The 19,823-nt window shown below is 43.9% G+C and overlaps 1 protein-coding gene across 1 annotated transcript in view; it reads right to left on the bottom strand.

Annotated features, from left to right (window-relative positions):
- PRKCSH (PRKCSH beta subunit of glucosidase II) overlaps window positions 1-19,823 on the bottom strand; it is a 260,110-nt gene that overhangs the window by 130,145 nt on the left and 110,142 nt on the right. The window contains exon 11 of the mRNA XM_078684189.1: window positions 1,904-1,994. Within this exon, the coding sequence (XP_078540315.1) occupies window positions 1,904-1,994 (91 nt within the window). The remainder of the gene's footprint in view (window positions 1-1,903; window positions 1,995-19,823) is intronic.

Genomic DNA, 19,823 nt, shown 5'->3' with positions numbered 1-19,823 from the left:
AAGCATGTCAGTGAGGACCTTGTCTGAAAGGCAAAATAGGTTCTGCTGGTGCCTGACCAGGCAGGAGGACCTCAGTCAGTACATTTGTTTTTACCTACCTAGTAGTGGGATGAAAGTCAAGGATCTCAGTAGCCCTCTTAAATCACAGTAGCGAAAGGAGCGCGTTCTACTTTTGCTGGTCCAGCAGGAGAAACAACCCATTTCAGGTAAGGTATGCAGCACACTGGCATCCAATAAGCCCATGTACAAAATCTCCATCATTGTCATCTGCATACGGCTGGCTCTGGTCGAAGTCAAATCTAACAATCTGAAATGGTATCAGAAATTGATGGATTTGGTATTGGTTGCCTATAACAAAGTATTGTTCCTTGTGTAGTAGTTATTTTTTATTTACCACCTCAACTTCATGCTATTCACACACTCGCATTCAATGCACCCCAACTATGAACATTATCTTCAGCAAAAATATCTCCTTTATTGAAAGAAATTGTTGTATGAAGCATTGAAAGTATATTAAAAAACAACACAGTTCATCAGTGATTCATAAAACATTCTTACAAAAGAGTCTTCAATGTATTTTTTAATATACTTTTAAAGCTTTATACAAAACCATTTTTTTGAATAAAGGAGATATTTTTGCTAAAAATGAGGCTCATAGTTTGGATGCATTGCATGTGAGTGTATGAATAGCATGATGTTGAGGTGGTAAATAAAAAAAAATAACAGCACAGGGAACAATGCCCTGTTATATGTTATCTTAACCCAGTTCCCATTGTATCTGAAGGGTTGCTCTCAAATTTGTTTTTTGAGTCTTCAGTATTGGTTGCACCATGCCAAGATTTGGACACGGCCTTGGAGTCAGATACCACAATGGGTTAGGGTTCCTACATGTAAGACTCCATTCGAGGGGGTCAGTGCGGATTTTGGCACTAGGCCTGAAGCTGGCAAAAACACTGGTACAGAACCTGAAGTGGGTTTAAGGTGCACAGACAAACCCACTGGCAGTACCCCGACTGAAGGTCCCTGCGGGCCCTTGGGACCTGAATGCGTGCCAAACGTGAACAGCGTGGCCTCTGGAAAGGATTCAACCTGCTTCAACATTGTCGAAGGAACCAGAAACTAGGAGAACTTCAGGGCCAATGTCTGAATCGCCTCCTCAGTAGAAGGGGAATTAGACTATGAACCACAGTGATGTCTCGCACCTTCACTGAAGAGTGAGAGTGGTGCAAAATGGTCAGTCTCCTGCTTGGACTTCTTGTGTTTTTCCTTTGACTTAGCCTATGACTTCGACCGCAAAGAAGATCTGACTCAGGAATGGCTTCGGTAGCGGGTCTGCACGCTCAGCTTCAACCTGCAGAGGGACCGGCAAGGAGCCTTTTGGTGCTTGGCCAAGTAGAGCTTCACTAATTGTTCTCAGATAGTCTTAGGGTTTATCTGGGCACAGTTGTTGCAGTTCTTGGAGTCGGGTACTGAACCCAAGCACCAGAAGCCCACATGGTGGTGATCTCTCACAGACATATGTTTGAGATAGTGCTACACCATTTAAAATATGTTGCTTTTGGTGGGAACATCCCTTGCACAACAGAAAATCTGCAGAAGAATCGGTTGCATTTGAATGCATGGAAGAAAGTAACTGCGTCAGCCCACATGGGTGGTGGTACATGTGGCTCCACTCGTCACTTTTGAAGCGGAACAAAGTTGATGCAGAGCCGCACACCACCACCTATAACATGCTGGTGCACTGCTGCTTGAGTTTTCCGGATTTAGTGTAGCGCCTGGGGTTATTCATAAGGTGAGGAATCTGTGGTTAGAAGTGTCCATCATAAATCATAAATCTTACTCATATCTTTTGCCTCTTATGATGCCCAGTACTATCCATGTAGGAACACAGTGCATGGCATACCTTCTATAAGGGCATGGGTGGATTCATCGTATGGAGGCATCTTGTCCTCGTCGTCCCCCGTCTTCTCAGCTGGTGGCTTTGGATGATGTTCCTGGGAACAGCAAAAAACTATCAGATCAGAGTTAACCTGGGAATTTTTCTTTCTACTGGGTTTGAGGCGCAAGGAGTCTGCATACACCAATAAACATCTAAGAACGAATCCAACCAGGTATGAGTTTTGATGCATAAAGCAACCATTAAGTTTTCTTATTGACAAACTTTCAATATAACTGCTAAACAGTCCAACATGGTGGCAATATTTAAACATAACCAGCTTTCCTGTCCGAAGTTGAATACATGGAAAGGAACTATTTTGACATCAATGCCTGCTTTTAACATGCATTTTAACTCACTGTCCACCCCCAAAAGCCTCAATCCCAGAATATTTTATTTTAGAAAACTGTCCAGATGTCATCGGGGTGAAGTTCATCAAGTCCTGGCTTTTTTTTTTTTTTTTAATCAACAACCTTAAGCCTGATGGAACATGTAAAAGGAAGTAATCCGAATAGTAAAACTACCAATCGCAGCATGCTTACTGTTTTTTGCTAAAAACCCTGGCCAGACTTATTAGCAACTATTATCCGCGAAATTCAGCGTAAATGAACTGTTTTTTAGTGAGTCAGTGGTGACAGGCTATTTCCCCTTCTGAGGTTCACTACAGTAAGAGTGCATTTGCATCGTTTGTGTAGTTTGGAACTCCACCTTTAACAGCACTCCATCAGTATGCATCCTATAATTTTGTATTATACAATGGCTGCTAAATCTTTCAAATTCTCTCCATGGCTGTGCTATTTTTTGCCCCTTCCCTTAAAACGCCATACCAAGTCTGAAGCTATCCTTCCTTCAAAATATTAGCCACTAGGACTTAAACATCTAATGTAAACGACCCCCACTAATTTTAATCCTCGGGGTAGCCCAGCTTTGGTGGTGAGTCATGCTCAGAGGGTTTTTATTTCTAGAGTTCCAAAGGAGGTTTGGCCAACATCCTGAGCATCCACCACTGATAGGATGGCGGCAACCCATATGAAAGCTCACTGGCACGGTTAGACCTGACAGGACCTCCATAACCAGACCTTCAGCATTTATTAGAAGGGTGATGAGACAACCTACAAACCATCTATTTAGTCCCCTTGCGTAGAGAAAGATTAATTTCTTTACAAAAAAATACATCAGCATGGATTATCTAAATGTGTGGTATGTCTAAGACTATGCAGCGATGCACAAAAATTATTTGATATGTGTTACTCTAGCATGTGATGCATAGAACTTTGCAGAACTGAGAGCCCTGATTCTACTCGATCTGTCAGCGGCGTTCGGTACGGTCAATCACTTACAGCTCTTGGACCGTCTAACAGCCTTGGGTCTTCAAGGATCAGCTTACCGGTGGTTGGAATCCTTCCTCACAGGGCGATCGCAGAGGACTCAGCTGGTGGAACAGGTATCAAACAGGGGTGCCCTCAATTGTGGCGTCCCACAGGGCTCTGCCCTATCCCCGCTCCTCTTCAACATCTACCTACAACCCCTGGTAACAGCCCTGGCTCACATGGACTGTCGTATCTTTAACTACGCAGATGACACCCAGCTCATTTTCCGAATTGACAACACCACCCGCGCCCAGGAAATGGCACAAAATATCCTCAGATTCACCACAAATTGGATGACCGAACACTCCTTGAAAATTAAACCAGAGAAAACTGAAATTCTTGTGAAAAAGCCTAGGCATCAAACTGGACCAAGAGCTCTCCATGTCTAACTAAATCACCACAGTAGTAGGCACCTGTATAGGGCTTTTAAGACAACTACGGAAACCCGACCCACTTCTTTCCAATACTTCTCTACAAATAATTGTGCAAGCCATAATTGTTTCTAGATTGGACTATGGAAATGCACTATACCTTGGCCTTCCGCAAAAACTCATTAATAAACTCCAAGTAGTGTTAAATGACGCAGCCAGGTTGATCTTTAGGCAGCCCAGGCAAGCTCATGCCTCCCCTCTGCTTAATAAACTTCACTGGCTTCCCATTAGACAAAGAGTGAAGTTCAAAGGCCTTTGCATTGCCCACAAAGCAATCTATGGTAAAGCTCCGGCCTACACTAAGGAACGCTTGAAGACTAACGTTCCAGGGCGCATGCTGCAATCATCGGAGGCCTGTAACTTGGCCACCCCTAGATTCAATACTGCATCTAAAAGGGGTAGAACCTTCTCCGTAGTACTTCCACAACTTTGGAATCAACTACCAGCCAACCTTCGCAAAGAACGGACGCTCCTCTCATTCAGAAAACAGCTCAAAACGCTTCTGTTCAGGGAAGCACTGATCACCGTCTAAACTGCTTCTTCTCAGTCGGTTCTATCAGATCTGCCCACTACCCCTGGTCTCGCCTCCTCAAAGCGCTTAGAGACCTGCCAGTGGTTAGCGCTATACAAATACAAAAGAAAGAAGAAAAAAAAAAAGAACTAAATGTGAAATACATTAGTGTGTGTGTCCTTGTATGTTGCAGGTTTCATCAATAGGATTATGGGCCAATTTGGCCATGCCTGAAACCCCCAAAAAGTTGGAAGATTCTCAACCAAAAGCAAGATACCAGGAGAGTGCATGGCAAGTCAGAAAACAACGCAACCAGATTCAAATCATTTTATTAATAATGTCTGTGCTAGCAAAGAGTAGCCACACTTTCAGTTTCTGTTAGAAACATTTTATATAGGCACTAATAGCACTGCACTTGTAACTGCGGTGAAGGTCATTACTGGTTACTCAAATGCGATATTGCCTTTAACAAAAATTGCGGGATGTTTTAAATAGAAAGAAGTGAAAAATGCTCATTAGTTTTAAGTCTCGCTTATCAGGCAGTTTTTAGCTGCTTGGTTGCTAAAGACATTAGTATGCTACAGCAAGAACTGAAAGTGGTCTTAGATCTCTCCCAATGCTTCCATTGGTTGGCTTTAATGTCCAATGGATTTCCTTCCTCTTCTTGGGTTTCTCGCTCTTCTAGAGAAGCCCCTTTATCATCTTTAGAATTGGCTGACTTGTAGCCTTCAACTGCTGACTTTTAGGAAACTACTTTATTATTTTTTAAATACTCCAAGAGCGTGTTTTCCAGCTCTTTCACATGAGCTTCTACTCTGCCAACTCCCCTCTAACCCTCCTGCACTCCATGTTGCCCTCTCTCTTGTATGCTTCTTTCTCCCTTGTGCTTTTCCACTGCCAAACCTCTCTGCCCCCCATATCATGTAGCTCTCTACCTTGTGTGTTGCGCCCACCCCACCCCCACCCAGCTCTGTTTTGAGCATTTACATTTTGGTTTTTAGGTCTCGCGACCTATCGATGCGCGCATGCGCATCGAGCGGAGCGAGAATTCAAGTCGGCAAACTGCTCGTGAAACCACCAGCTTTTTGCCTGGCGTTTTCACGAAGTTCACGTGAACCACGTGATCAACACGAACGCGCATCAGCCTCCCTCCCTCCTAATTGCATCTTGCCGCAGAGCACATCAAAGGGCTTCGCCCAGCGTGCGCTCTGCGGCTTCTCGGCTTCTCCTCCCCTAACTTCCTTGCATTTCTCCTCCCCCTCCCCAGCCAGCTTCCCCCAGGCCGTGTTCCCCCGTCCACTTGTAATTTTCTCCTTATGTAACGCTACGCTCACAATCAACAATTGCTTTCAATCACGGTCTCTTAAATTCTTGTATCTAATTTTTTATTCATTGTATTGTATTGTAATGTATTCTTTAAATGTTAATTCATACAATGTAGCAGTCTTAATATCTTCAGTCACAACATTTTTTTTATTTTTATGAATGGTTCACAATTTCCCAAAAAGGTTTTATTTCTTTCAAACTTTTTATTTAAACTGCCCAGTGCCTCCTTCGCGCAATTATTATCCTTCGCGTTACTTCGGGTTCTTCGTAAATCAAGAACGAGAAAATTTCCTTCAACCCTTCGTCGTGAATAGTACCTCTTCGCTTTCTAGCATTGATGCGTCACAGCGCTTGCGCATGCAACATCCTTCTCGTGCTTCACTCGCGCTGACTCCACGCACCACTTCTCGCGCTTCACTCGCGCATGCCGCCGATAACAGTAACTTCACAAATTTTCTTAAATTCAATTATGCTCATCACTTCGAATTCCACTTGCGCTCGCTTGCACTTGGGCTCACCTTTATTCTTCTTTTTGTCACGTTTTTCACTTATTGTTGTCTTACGGATCCTCACGTATTCCTAAATCATCAACTGCTAATTCCTTTTCTCCGTGGGTCCTTGCAGAGTTGCCTCTCCATCCTCCGTTGCCAAATTGTAAAGTAGACTACTCAATTTCATGTAAAGGTTGGATCTTTATTTTGCAACTCCGCTTCTCACTTTGCCAGCTCAGCTTCATACAAATCTACCCAACTGTCTTCACCTCGAACTCCCACCCCGCAAATATTCTATATTCTACCTGGTGATGTAAGATACACTCCAAACATGGAATGTATCAACACCACAGAGAGACACTCTCTGCCCATTGCCAAACGGAGCTGACTTAAACAAGCATTGGCATTGCCAATAGGTCTCGCTTGTGGGACCTTATAAGTATTTAGTTTTGCAGCACAATATCCGATTATGCAACAAGGATATTGTGCTGCAAAACTAAATACTTATAAGGTCCCACAAGCGAGACCTATTGGCAATGCCAATGCTTGTTAACTTATATTTTTGTGGCTGCTATTTGCTTCTAGGCACTCCGCTACATCCAGAGGGAGTTCTCAAATATAAAACAATGTTTTTAGAATCTAAGAGGTGCTTGTGTCACTATATACGCGTGCACATGCTTGGTGACACATGCCTACAAACTGATGTGGTCAACAAAGGCATCTGTGCTTTCAGTGATGTCATCAGTGATGTCACTAACCATGTCATGAATGATGTAATATGTGACATCATCAGCAGTGCATTGCAGGCGCGCGAGTTATAGTGAGTCCAACTAACTATAACGTGGGAATTTCAATGGTTTTATGTCAGTAAAATTTCCAGCTAACTATAACTGGTGTCAAACCTATGGTTTTTTCAGTGAATTTCATAGGTTTTTTTAATAGCAAATTTCTATAGCTATGAAATATAATTTTTTTTATAATGAATCCTATATTGTATATTTATGTAATACTATTTTTTTTATGTATTTTGTTCATGTTTATTTTTTTTTTTATTTTTTGCCCTGGAGCGCTCCCGGTGCTCGTACCGGTGAGCGCAGTGTTGCGGCGCGCCCCGGTGCGCGTATCGGTGAGCCTCCCGTTAGCGCTATTGCCGCGAACGAAAACATCATGGTGACGTATCGCGTAGCCGCGAGATGCGTCTTATGACGCACGGCGTAAGCGCACCCGGAAGCGCCCGAGCGCATACGATCGCGCTACATAAGCGCCCCCGGGCTCGCACCAGGGCGCGCCCCGGGGCGCGTAGCGTAAGCGCGTCGGGTCATGTGACCTGAAAATAACACTTTTCATTGGTTCAGAGCAGTTTTTTTTTCCAAATGATGAAAGCCCCCACCTTTTTTCCTCATTCTCACTTTGTACTTTGACTGAGGAAGACCTGTTTCTAGTAAGTGAGAAATGGCTACAGTAGCAGAAGGAGCATCTCAACCACCACCACCACCACCACAACACCACATTGGTGGTGAAGAAGAAGAAGGAGGAGGAGGAGAGGCAGTTCCTGCCTGAAGATAATCCCCCCTATAAACCGAAGGAGCACTTTGTGTGGGATTTTTTTTTAAATCCCAAGGGGACTAAAGAAAGTCAATGCGCCAAAAGTGACATGTCTGATCTGTGGCACTGTACTTTCCAGAGGGAACCCTGCAAAAAAATATTCATTTGGCAATCATACCATGATTCGCCATATGCAACGCAGGCACCCAAACAACTATGCTGCGGCAGAGGTCAGAGAACTGACCAGAAACCCTCCCCAATCTTCTCCGAGCACCTCCAAAATCAATCAACCCACTCCATCGGGTCCAGAGACAAGGGAGATGGTCCCAAATATCCAACGCCAGTTTGGAGATTACAAAATAGTTTGTATATTTTGTGGGACTACAATTTCCTATGGGGAGCAAAGCATCAAACTCATCAACCGTGCTGGAGACAACCACAACTGCAGAAAGAAACCTTAATTTTTTCCTGATTTTTTTGCTCCAGTTGAGCCGTTTACAATTCCCTTTTTTTTTGTTTGTCCCCATAAAAACTACAAAAAAATATAAATGTTCATAAAACCAAAAAAAAGTAAAAAATGTTCCAAAAACTAAAAAAATATAAAACAACAAAAAGAATTTAAAAAAAAACAGTTCTTTTTAGAACTACCTACAATTTATAAAAAAATGCTACATTTTTAAAAAACGGTCATTCTTTTTTCTCCAGGGTACGCTCCCCGGTACGCTCCCCGGTGCGCGTACCGGGCGCTCCCCACGTGAAAATCATTTACAGACTGCTTGCTTTCTCTCCTGAGGCTTGAGCCGGGAGGTTGCTTTTTTAACCGCTGCTGATTTTAAAAACTATTGGAATTTATTGAATTTTACCTGTGTGTCCTTCCCCCTCCCTCGCGCTGAAGCTGCAAAACGTGATAGCGTTTATTCTGGCATTTAATACCCTAACATTGCCTTGAACCTTGCCACAGTTAATAAGGTGTGTGTACCATAGCGACCCTTTTTCGTTTCTCCATTCATCGGGCAGCCTACTTGCTCGGACCTTCTCTGTGGGTGTGGCCGATCTAAGGGCCGTCATCTGCGGGGACTGGGTGCTTCAGAACAGCGGCCATCTTAGTGAGGGCTCGCTGGGTAACGTCGCTCGGACGACGCTATAAAAATAGGACAAGACTTATTACTGCAGACTGCTTGCTTTCTCTCCTGAGGCTTGAGCCGGGAGGTTGCCTTTTTAACCGCTGCGGATTTTAAAAACTATTGGAATTTATTGAATTTTACCTGTGTGTCCTTCCCCCTCCCTCGCGCTGAAGCTGCAAAACGTGATAGCGTTTATTCTGGCATTTAATACCCTAACATTGCCTTGAACCTTGCCACAGTTAATAAGGTGTGTGTACCATAGCGACCCTTTTTCGTTTCTCCATTCATCGGGCAGCCTACTTGCTCAGACCTTCTCTGTGGGTGTGGCCGATCTAAGGGCCGTCATCTGCAGGGACTGGGTGCTTCAGAACAGCGGCCATCTTAGTGAGGGCTCGCTGGGTAACGTCGCTATAAAAATATACGTACATGGCTCCGCGCAGCGGACGCGCATTGCGGGCGCGCCGATCGCGCGCCGGAGTCAAGCCAGAGTCCAGCCCGTCTGCGCCCGTCCGCGATCGAACGGGGCACGGGGCGATACTCTATAATCCACACTCTTCTGCACCTACAATGTTATTCAATAATAAGAAACCTCGCATCCATTACTCTAAATCTGAACTCTTAAAACTGGGTAAGTCACTCTCTTGTAACTGTATGCACTCAATTGCCCCAGAGTATCTACCCGCGCAGTGTAACCTATGCCATCAATCTCTCCCCAAGATAATCCTTACTTCTAACACTACGATGATTTTTAATTTGCTATTACTTAATTGCAGGTCTATGCCTAAGCATAAAACAGAAATGCACGATATTCTGATTAATGAAGATATTGACGCCATGTTTATTACTGAAACATGGCTAGACGAAGCTTCCTCCCCGGATATCTTAGAGGCTATCCCTAACAACTATAGCCTGCTAAGAATCGATCGTCAAAAACAACGGGGGGGGGGGGGACTGGCAATGATTTGCAAAGAAAAACTAGAATGTACCTTAACTGAATTCAAGATCACCGACAGTGAATGTGGCAGATTCACCATTAAACTAGATGCTACCACCACTATCACTGGTTTACTTATATATAGACCTCCTGGTGCAGCGGTGCCATTTTGCAGCCAACTGATTGAATTCGCAACCCAGCTCGCCATTAGACACCAAAACATTATCATCCTTGGCGACCTCAATATACATCTAGAGGATAGCCATTCCAAAGAAGCTCAGCTCCTATTGAACGCCTTTAATTCGGTTGACCTTAAACTCCTCTCCACTCTGCCCACTCACCAACAAGGACATTTATTAGATCCTATTTTTGCTAACTGGGAAGGCATTAACAGCTTGCCGCCCATCCCACTAATATGGTCGGACCACAGTATGGTGCCATTTAAAATAGTCAGAAAACCTATCAATAACACCCATGCTAAACTGCCACCTTATAGGCGCCGTAATTTTAAACAAGCATTTGCAATGCAATAGGTCTCGCATTAAGAAAGTTTGAGCTATTGGTATTGTAAATGACAAATGTTTTATTTATGTTTTGTTTTTGAAAATAGCTAAATGAATAGCTTTGTCATTTACAATGCCAATAGTTATGACTTTCGCAAATGTGACACCTATAGCATTTGTAATGCAATATGTGTTGTGTTTACGTGACTTACATGTATTGATATTACAAATAACAATGGCTTTTCATTTTTTTTAAATAATTAATACTTAAGTAAAAGTTATTGTAATTTATAATGGCAATAGCTTAAACTTTTGTAAATAACTTTTGTGAAGATTATGTTCAGTGTATTTTATTGTGATGAAAATCCAGGAACAGAAGTGAAATATTAACATCTTTTTGTTACATTTGTAATAAAGCTTGAAACATTGACAGAAGATATTTGAACCAGTTGTTGTTGAATGGTTGCACAGATTGATGCTGTGGTGGCGCTGAGTGATGTTGTGATGGCAAATAATTGATGCTGTAGCGTTCAGTGATGCTGTGGTAGCGCATAGTGATGTTGTGGTGCCTCTGAGTGATGCTGTGGTGGTGCTGAGTGATGCTGTATGCTATGCTATGCTATGTTTTGTTATGCTATGCTATGTTTTGCTATCCTATGCTTTTATTTGTTATGCTCTGCTATGCTGTGTTTTGTTCTGCTATGTTTTGTTATGCTATGTTTTGCTATGCTATGCTATGTTTTGCTATGCTACGCTATGCTTTGTTATGCTATGCTATGTTTTGTTATGCTATGCTATGTTTTGTTATGCTATGCTATGTTTTGTTATGCTATGTTTTGTTGTGTTTTATTATGCTATGCTTTGTTTTGCTATGCTATGTTTTGTTATGCTATGCTATGTTTTGTTGTGTTTGGTATGCTATGCTATGTTTTGCTATGCTATTATATGTTTTGTTTTGCTATGCTATGTTTTGTTGTGTTTTGTTAAGCTATGCTATGTTTTGTTGTGTTTTGCTGTTTTGTTATGCTATGTGTTGTGTTTTGTTATGCTATGTTTTGCTATCCTATGCTTTGTTTTGTTATGCTATGTTTAGTTTTGCTATCCTATGCTTTGTTTTGTTACGCTATGCTATGTTGTGTTTTGCTATGCTACGTTTTGTTATGCTATGCTTTGTTGTGTTTTGCTATGCTGTTTTGTTATGCTATGTTTTGTTGTGTTTTGTTTTGCTATGCTTTGTTGTGTTTTGCTATGCTATGTTTTGTTATGCTATGCTATGTTTTATTGTGTTTTATTATGCTATGCTATGTTTTGTTGTGTTTTATTATGCTATGCTTTGTTTTGCTATGCTGTTTTGTTATGCTATGTTTTGTTATGCTGTGCTACGCTATGTTTTGTTATGCTATGTGTTATGCTATGCTATGCTAAGCTTTGTTTTGTTATGGTATGCTATGTTGTGTTTTGTTCTGCTATGCTATGTTTTGTTACGCTATGTTATGTTTTGCTATGCTTTGCTATGTTTTGTTATGCTATGTTTTGTTGTGTTTTATTATGCTATGCTTTGTTTTGCTATGCTATGTTTTGTTATGCTATGCTATGTTTTGTTGTGTTTGGTATGCTATGCTATGTTTTGCTATGCTATTATATGTTTTGTTTTGCTATGCTATGATTTGTTGTGTTTTGTTAAGCTATGCTATGTTTTGTTGTGTTTTGCTATGGTTTGTTATGCTATGTGTTGTGTTTTGTTATGCTACGTTTTGCTATCCTATGCTTTGTTTTGTTACGCTATGCTATGTTGTGTTTTGCTATGCTACGTTTTGTTATGCTATGTTGTGTTTTGCTATGCTATGTTTTGTTATGCTATGCTATGTTTTGTTGTGTTTTGTTATGCTATGCTTTGTTGTGTTTTGCTATGCTATGTTTTGTTATGCTATGCTATGCTATGCTTTGTTGTGTTTTATTATGCTATGCTTTGTTTTGCTATGCTATGTTTTGTTATGCTATGTTTTGTTATGCTATGCTACGTTTTGTTATGCTATGTGTTATGCTATGCTATGCTAAGCTTTGTTTTGTTATGGTATGCTATGTTGTGTTGTGTTTTGTTCTGCTATGCTATGTTTTGTTATGCTATGTTATGTTATGTTTTGCTATGCTTTGCTATGCTATGTTTTGTTATATATGCTATGTTTTGTTGTGTTTTGTTATGCTATGCTATGTTTTGTTGTGTTTTGCTATGTTTTACTATGCTATGTTGTGTTATGCTATGCTTTGTTTTGATATGTTATGCTATGCTTTGTTTTGATATGTTATGCTATGTTTTGTTATGTTATGCTATGTTTTGTTCTGATATGTTTTGTTGTGTTTTGTTATGCTATGCTTTGTTATGTTATGCTATGCTTTGTTTTGTTATGATGTTATGCTATGCTATGCTTTGTTGTGTTGTGTTATGCTATGCTATGCTATGCTTTGTTATCCTATGCTTTTTTGTTATGCTATGCTATGCTTTGTTGTGTTATGCTATGCTATGCTTTGTTATCCTATGCTTTTTTGTTATGCTATGCTATGCTGTGCTTTGTTCTGCTATGCTATGTGTTATGCTATGTGAAGGTGTGTGAGGGTGAGTGAGGGTGTGTGAGGGGTGTGAGGGGGTGTGAGGGTGAGGGGTGTAAGGGTGAGGGGGTGTGAGGGTGAGTGAGGGTGTGTGAGGGGTGTGAGGGGGTGTGAGGGTGAGGGGGTGTGAGGGTGAGGGGGTGTGAGGGTGAGGGGGTGTGAGGGTGAGGGGGTGTGAGGGTGAGAGGGTTGTAAGGGTGAGAGGGTTGTGAGGGTGAGGGTGTGAGGATGAGGGGGTGAGGGTGAGGGGGTGAGGGTGAGGGGGTGAGGGTGAGGGTGATGAGGTGTGAGGGTGAGGGGGTGTGAGGGTGTGTGGGTGAGGGGGTGAGGGTGAGGGGGAGTGGGGGGTGTGAGGGTAAGGGGGGTGAGGCGAGTGTGTCATGATGCTGGAGACCCTGCGCGAGCGGCTGCTGACGGTGCAGCAGGACCTCAGTTCGGGGTAAAGCGCCCGTCGCGCGCCGAGGATTCACGGAGGGCAAAAGGGGGCAGCGCGCCGTCACGGGACAAATGCTTACTTCCACACTGCGTGCTCATGTGATCCGTGGAAGGCGGGGTGGTGGGGTCTGCCCTCCCTGTCAGCCGTGGGTACCGCTGATATCAGGGGTCGGCCCCTGTAGGTCGGTCCGGGGGTACGAGTGGTGTGATTTCAGGTGTGGACTTGCTCTGTGTACAACGATCCACCCATACCCCTTCTCTGTGCGCACATTCCTATACAGCCAGTAGAGGCGAGCTGTGCGCCAGGCTTGGGTTTAGACTTGTCCACACACAGTACCCGTTACGACTTTGCCCTATAATTACACACATAAGGTATGACGGTGGTGGTGCGTTGCAGAAGCTTCTGAATGTCACTAGTGCATTTCGTGAACACGAACTCACTGGGTGGTCCATATGGAGCATGAAGATGCTGGTCATTCTTAACGCTGAGCATTTTGAAATCCTGGAGAGAAGAGTTTGCGCGGACAGTTCTATGCTTTTTTTTATTTTTTTATTGTATGCGTTTTTATATAGCGCGGACTTTACCCGAAGGTGTCAGAGCGCTTCACAATAGCAACAGTAATGACATATGAAGAGAAAATTACAAGTGAGCGTGTTAAAAAAGAAAACGTTACGTTACATGAGTCAATAGTGACAACTGTGCATGTATCAAGAGCAAACAAAATACAAGAGGTAGCAAACGATACGTTACAAGAAGAACCAGCCCTGCGCTACCATCAGCTTTTCGCCGGCCGTGGAGGAGTGGGAGGGCGGGGGCTGCCTGCGCATGCGCGCCACGCCTCAGTTTAGTTTTCGGGTCGGAGCGCGATCCCGGAGAAGAGAAGTGCCGCATGAAGTCCCGGGTCCCAGGAGGGGGCCCGGGTGAAGACCAGCGTGGAGACTGCGGGGCCCCCATGCCTATGGGGAGAGCTCCGCTTTTTGGGAGAGTGCCAGAGGACCTCGAGTGCTCTGCGGGGCTCCCTGAACAGATGGTGCGACGAGTCCGTCTCCGGTGAGTTAAAGGGAGGGGAGGGAGGGAGGGGCTGTGTGCCGTGTGCATGTATGTGTGCTGTGTGCCTGTATGTGTGTGCCTGCGTGTGCATGCGCTCGCCTGTGTGTGTGTGTGTGCGTGCATGCAAAGGGGTGGGGGCTGCCTGTGTCTGTGTGTGAGCAAGGGCTGTGAGTTACTCTGCGCATGCGCGCCTCAGACGCGCGCTCACGCGGTGAAAACTAGAAAGGGAAAGCGCGTGTCAGATTGGTGTCCTCAAAACTAGATAAGGGCAGCATTAGGTCTGAAGCAGACACCTCAATGCTCACGCATTGAGAGTACGTCTGCTCGACCTAAAAATGTACTCCTGAACTTCTTTTACATGAACTAACTGAACATCCTCCTCTAACAGGAAGCTCCCTACAGGAAGTCTGGGATAATTATGAATCTTGGCTAACTAAAGCCCTGGACAAAATCGCTCCATGGACTAATAAACCACCAGCCAGACAATCTAAAAGTGCCCCATGGTTCACAGAAAAACTCAAAAATGCCAAGGCCCTCTGCAAATCCATAGAACGGAAATGGAGGAAAAACTATACTCCGGAACTCAAAGAGAACTACAGAAGCGAACTGAAAAAATATCAAAAATTGGTAAGAGCAGAAAAGAGCTTCTATTTCAAAAGCAGAATTGTGGAATCCAAGAATCCTACGAAGGAGCTATTCTGTATCTATAGAGAAATTACCAATCCATCACGCTTAGATACCAAAGATACATACTCTACGGAAATATGCGATCAGATAGCAGAATTCTTCGTGGAAAAGGTTGAAAAAATCTATGCTACCTTCTCCAGTAGCACTAATACAACAATAAACAATGATTGCAACCCAGGCTCCCTCTTTTCTAAATCTCTCCTCACCAATTTCAGGACCCCTAACAAACAGGAATTAATAAAAATCATTAATGGGATTGGCTCAGGATCCCCTATGGATGCCAGCCCCCCGGAACAATGTAAAGCGATCATGGAAAACATATGGCTTGATCAAATTAGTAACATGATCACCTTATCATTCCAAGAAGGCCACGTCCTGAAAAACTGGAAATCTGCCCAAGTTATACCCTTAAAAAAGAAGCCTAATATTCCAATCTCTCAGTTCCAAAATCTCAGGCAGATCTCGCTTCTCCCTTTTTGTGCCAAAATCATTGAAAAGGTGGCTAACTTACAACTCATGGAGTATCTGGAGAAAGATTCTCTCCTCCACCCCTCTCAATCAGGGTTTAGATCAGGCCACTTGACTGAATCTGCAGTTCTGTACTCAACTGAACAGATCCGGAAGTTGGTGGATGAGGGAGAGACAGCAGCGTTGGTCCTATTGGACCTAAGTGCAGCGTTTGATACCGTGCTGCACTCAACGCTGCTGTCTCGACTATCAGACATGGGAGTTAAAGATCTAGCCCTCACCTGGCTCCAGTCCTACCTCACTGACAGAACTTTCCAACTCCACTGCCCACCCTTTAAGTCTTCGCCCCGCGGTGTCTGCCATGGCGTTCCACAGGGCTCTAGCTTGAGCCCTACTTTATTTAACATCTACATGGAACTCCTGGCACGCATCGCGGAGGATTTTGGAGTGGGCATTGTCAGCTACGCTGACGACACTCAGTTGATTTTCAAACTTACTCCAGACAGCAGAGACTTAGCTAACAACTTTTCCAACTGTATGTCAGCGATAGCGACTTGGATGAACAACAATTGCCTCCGCTTAAACGGAGACAAAACAGAGGTATTAATAGTAGGCAAAGCTATATCTGCATGGTCCCAGGCTTGGTGGCCTAGTGAACTAGGAGAATTACCTATGCCAGTGGAGAAAGTGAAAAATCTAGGCATCATGCTGGACGCCGACCTCTCAGGCAAAGCTCACGTGAATAAAGTAACAAGCAAATGCTTTAGCACTTTAAAAATTCTTCGCAAAGTACTAGATCTCTTGCCAACCGAAGCGAGAAAAACCATAGTTCACGCTTTGATATCCCCCCACTTGGACTATGGAAATGTTCTCCTGTTAGGCCTAAATCAGAAGGGATTGCACCAACTGCAGTGTATACAGAATTCTGCAGCCCGACTGGTGCTCGGTCTTCCTCAGAAAACATCCACTAAGAATGCCCTTGCCAAACTTCACTGGCTCCCAATTAGAGAGAGAATTATATTCAAGACTCTCTGCTATGCTCATCGCATTGCCCATAACAAAGGCCCTAGCTATCTAAAAAACCTCATCACTATTCACCGCCCGATCAGAGATCTGAGATCATCGGGCATGATGCTATTCAAAATACCTCGCATCACAAAAGCCAAAATGGGTGGAAAATCCTTCCGCTACCTGGCCACTAAGTCATGGAATGCTCTACCAATCTACTTGCGGATGGAACCCTCCGAAACGAGATTCAGAGCAAAACTGAAAACTCACCTATTCCCTAAACATTAACCTCTGTCATCTCTTCAATTTATCCCTCGGACGAGTTTGCATTTGCAGTTAGCGCGGGGACACACAGTTTGTGTAGCCAGACGCTCAATAAATGCCTTATTATTGTTATTACCCCTTTGTTTTTGCCACCTCTTGTGTCTCGACCCTACCGAGACACAAGATGGCGGCGGCTCCGGACTGTTTGGAATGTTGACAGACACCCGAGAGCCAATCAGCTTTCCGGGGCGCGCTTATAGATATATATATTTTTTTGAACCTAAATTACTCAAAATCCACTGGAGCACATATCTTGAGACATAGCAAAGGCACATCGGGCTACCAGTCCCTACAATTTTGCCAAGTTTGGTGGAAATCCATTCAGCCGTTCGGGCTAAAAGTGAGTCCAACCGCCCTATGGAAATTAACATGGGGAAAACACGTTTTGGGACCCCCCTTTTATCTCGGCCCCCGCTTGACGAATCCCCCCCAAACTTTCAGGGAAGGAGCGGAGCGGAGCTGGCCATTTTCTTGGATAAATTCAGCCAATTCCGTCCATCAACGCCAAAGTTATTCCCAATAGAATCTTGCGGATTTCCTATGGAAACTAGGTCCTAACTATAACTACCTACTGGCGACCGCCAGTAGGATATATATAGATATATATATATATATATATATATACATACACACATAAATATATATCTATATATCTATGCAACATGATAGTAACTAGAGACAATAATCCGCAGGCAACAGGGACAGAACGGCATGTGACTATCGCAGAATCATTCCCTTGGAAAAGCAGTGGCATACAACCCATCAGGGTAATGCAAGTTGCCTAAAAGACCACAATTAAACAATTGGAATATAACATTGAATAAGATATGAAGAATAAAAAACATCTTAATAACCTAACCAAAACAAAAACTCCACCGTCGGTCTGGTAAAAAGACCAAAATCTAAAACTTTTAAAAGGATTCCAAAATAAAAGAATCCAACCACTGAGAAAGACTAACATTAATATGTCCGACCCTGCAGGAACCACACTTTACAATGTGTGAACTCAACATACAGTCCCTAGAGGTAGGAAATAAGGAAAAGCGTTACCTACCAGCAACTACAGGCAGATACATAACAAAAGGAATTGACTTAACAGAGCAAAGATCCTGAATGTCAGGAATAAAAGACTTCTACAAAGGGTAGAAACTTCGAGGCTTATGCCTCTCCTCCTCAAGGATCAACCTTTATTAAATCTTTGTACAGAAGAATTGGTACACAATTAGAGGAAAATGTTCTTCAGAAACATTTAAAAATCCTCAGAAATAACGCACAGCTTTATCACAATCCAGGAAAGTGAGAAATATTAAATACCCTTTTCCAATAGAAGGAACAGAATCACTTAAGATACTAAATATGCCTGAAGATCTAATATAACATGATATAATACCAGGAAAGTCAGCAATCACTAATGGTGAGCGTAGGAGAGTAGGGTCTGCTTCCTATGGTCACCCCCACTTTTTGCTGTGATTCTCTGGTTTTTCGACTTTAAAGTGGCTGTGGGCCTGCTAATCAGACCCACAGACCAGCTGTTCTCTCTCTAAATTGATACCATGCACTTTAGGTACATACCAGATTGAGTATTGGGTCACCCCTGTGAGCCCCTGTATAGTGTACCATAGGTACCCAGGGCATAGGTGCATTCAAGGCCTACCAGGGCCTGCAGCATGTATTATGCCACCCCTGGCTGGCCCTCCAAACTGACACCACAGGCTGATCACTCAGCTTGGGTAAGGTGGTGTAATCACCCCTTAATTAGATATAGTATACATATCTCTATAATATATATATAGACACATATGCACCTATAAGTCACTCCTATGGTAGGCCTCGACAATCCTGGAGGCAGGGTGCTTGGTTTTATGTGAGAGGGTGCCCTAGCATGAGCTGAGCCCCTCTGCAGCTTTTGGAACCCTCTCCTTATAGCTGTTTTATGATATAGCCATACCATATACTCATAAATGCATTGTAATCCTCGCAGTTAATGCTAACTTTGGTTTGGCTATATCAAAACATGTTGTGTAAGGTGTCAAACACTTTGGAATACTAGCTGGGGAAAGAGGTGTAACCACCCCCTTCTCAGGTCCACCCATATGAGGGACCTAGGCAGGTAATCCAGCCCCTTAGCTTAGTATAAGTATAGGAACTGTGTCCCCAGGACTTTAGATTATCCTGGAAAGAAACTTTGATACAGAACTCTTGGACCTTCGACATTCTATTCTGACTAGAAGACGGACGACATCTCCCTTGTGGTCAAGGAGTGACTACCCTGTTCAAACAGGCAACAACAGCAACTTTGCCGGTCTGCAGTTTCAAGGCTCCCGCTGGAACCCGAAGACCCTGCCACTCAAGAACTGGACTTCCAGACTTCTCTGACCCCGACCCACATCCACAGCAAAGCCGAGACCCGTGTCGGATACGAGAGACGTAGGACCGGACATTTTGGACATCCAGCATTTTGCTACCTGTACTCCTTTCCTGAAGCCTCAGTAAGTTGTGCATTGGGGTACGAGAAGCCCCAGCCCCGGGCATCATTTGACCTGAAGCCCAGGCCCCCACACTCCGCGAGTGTCCCGTGGGCCCCGCCTTTACATTTGTGCTCGACGCGTCTTCCCGGCTCCTTGCCCGTTGGCTAGTGAGCCCCCTGAAGTCGCCATCTTGAATTGGACTTGCGATCCTGGTTGCTCCAGGATCGTCCTAGCTTCCCTACAAAGGAGAAGCGCCACAGACCTTGCTGGTCTGCAACATAGCCAATCTCGCCATCCTGCGTGGGTTGCGGTTGCCAAGGCTTGTTGGGTCCAATCTGGATCCCGACACCGCAGTCAATTAGATCCATCGTGGGACAGCTAGTATCCAGCTCCTGGTCATCGTCGATGCCTCCTGGACCTCGTGGCTGAAGAGACAAACTCACCTTTTTCACCTTCAAGCACGTGACATCGCCTGGATCCTTCCTGGTCACTGGCTAGTGACCTAGACTCTGTCCCCTCTGCTTTCAGGTTCTTCACAGAAAAACCAAAGGTGATGATGGACGGAGCGTTGACAATACAAACACTCACCCCCAGTCAACTGATC

The sequence above is a fragment of the Lissotriton helveticus genome, chromosome 1_1 (assembly GCF_964261635.1).
Source record: "Lissotriton helveticus chromosome 1_1, aLisHel1.1, whole genome shotgun sequence".
Lineage (NCBI taxonomy): Eukaryota > Metazoa > Chordata > Amphibia > Caudata > Salamandridae > Lissotriton > Lissotriton helveticus.
Note: the sequence above shows the minus strand (reverse complement) of the source record. Positions and strands in the feature narration are given on the sequence as shown.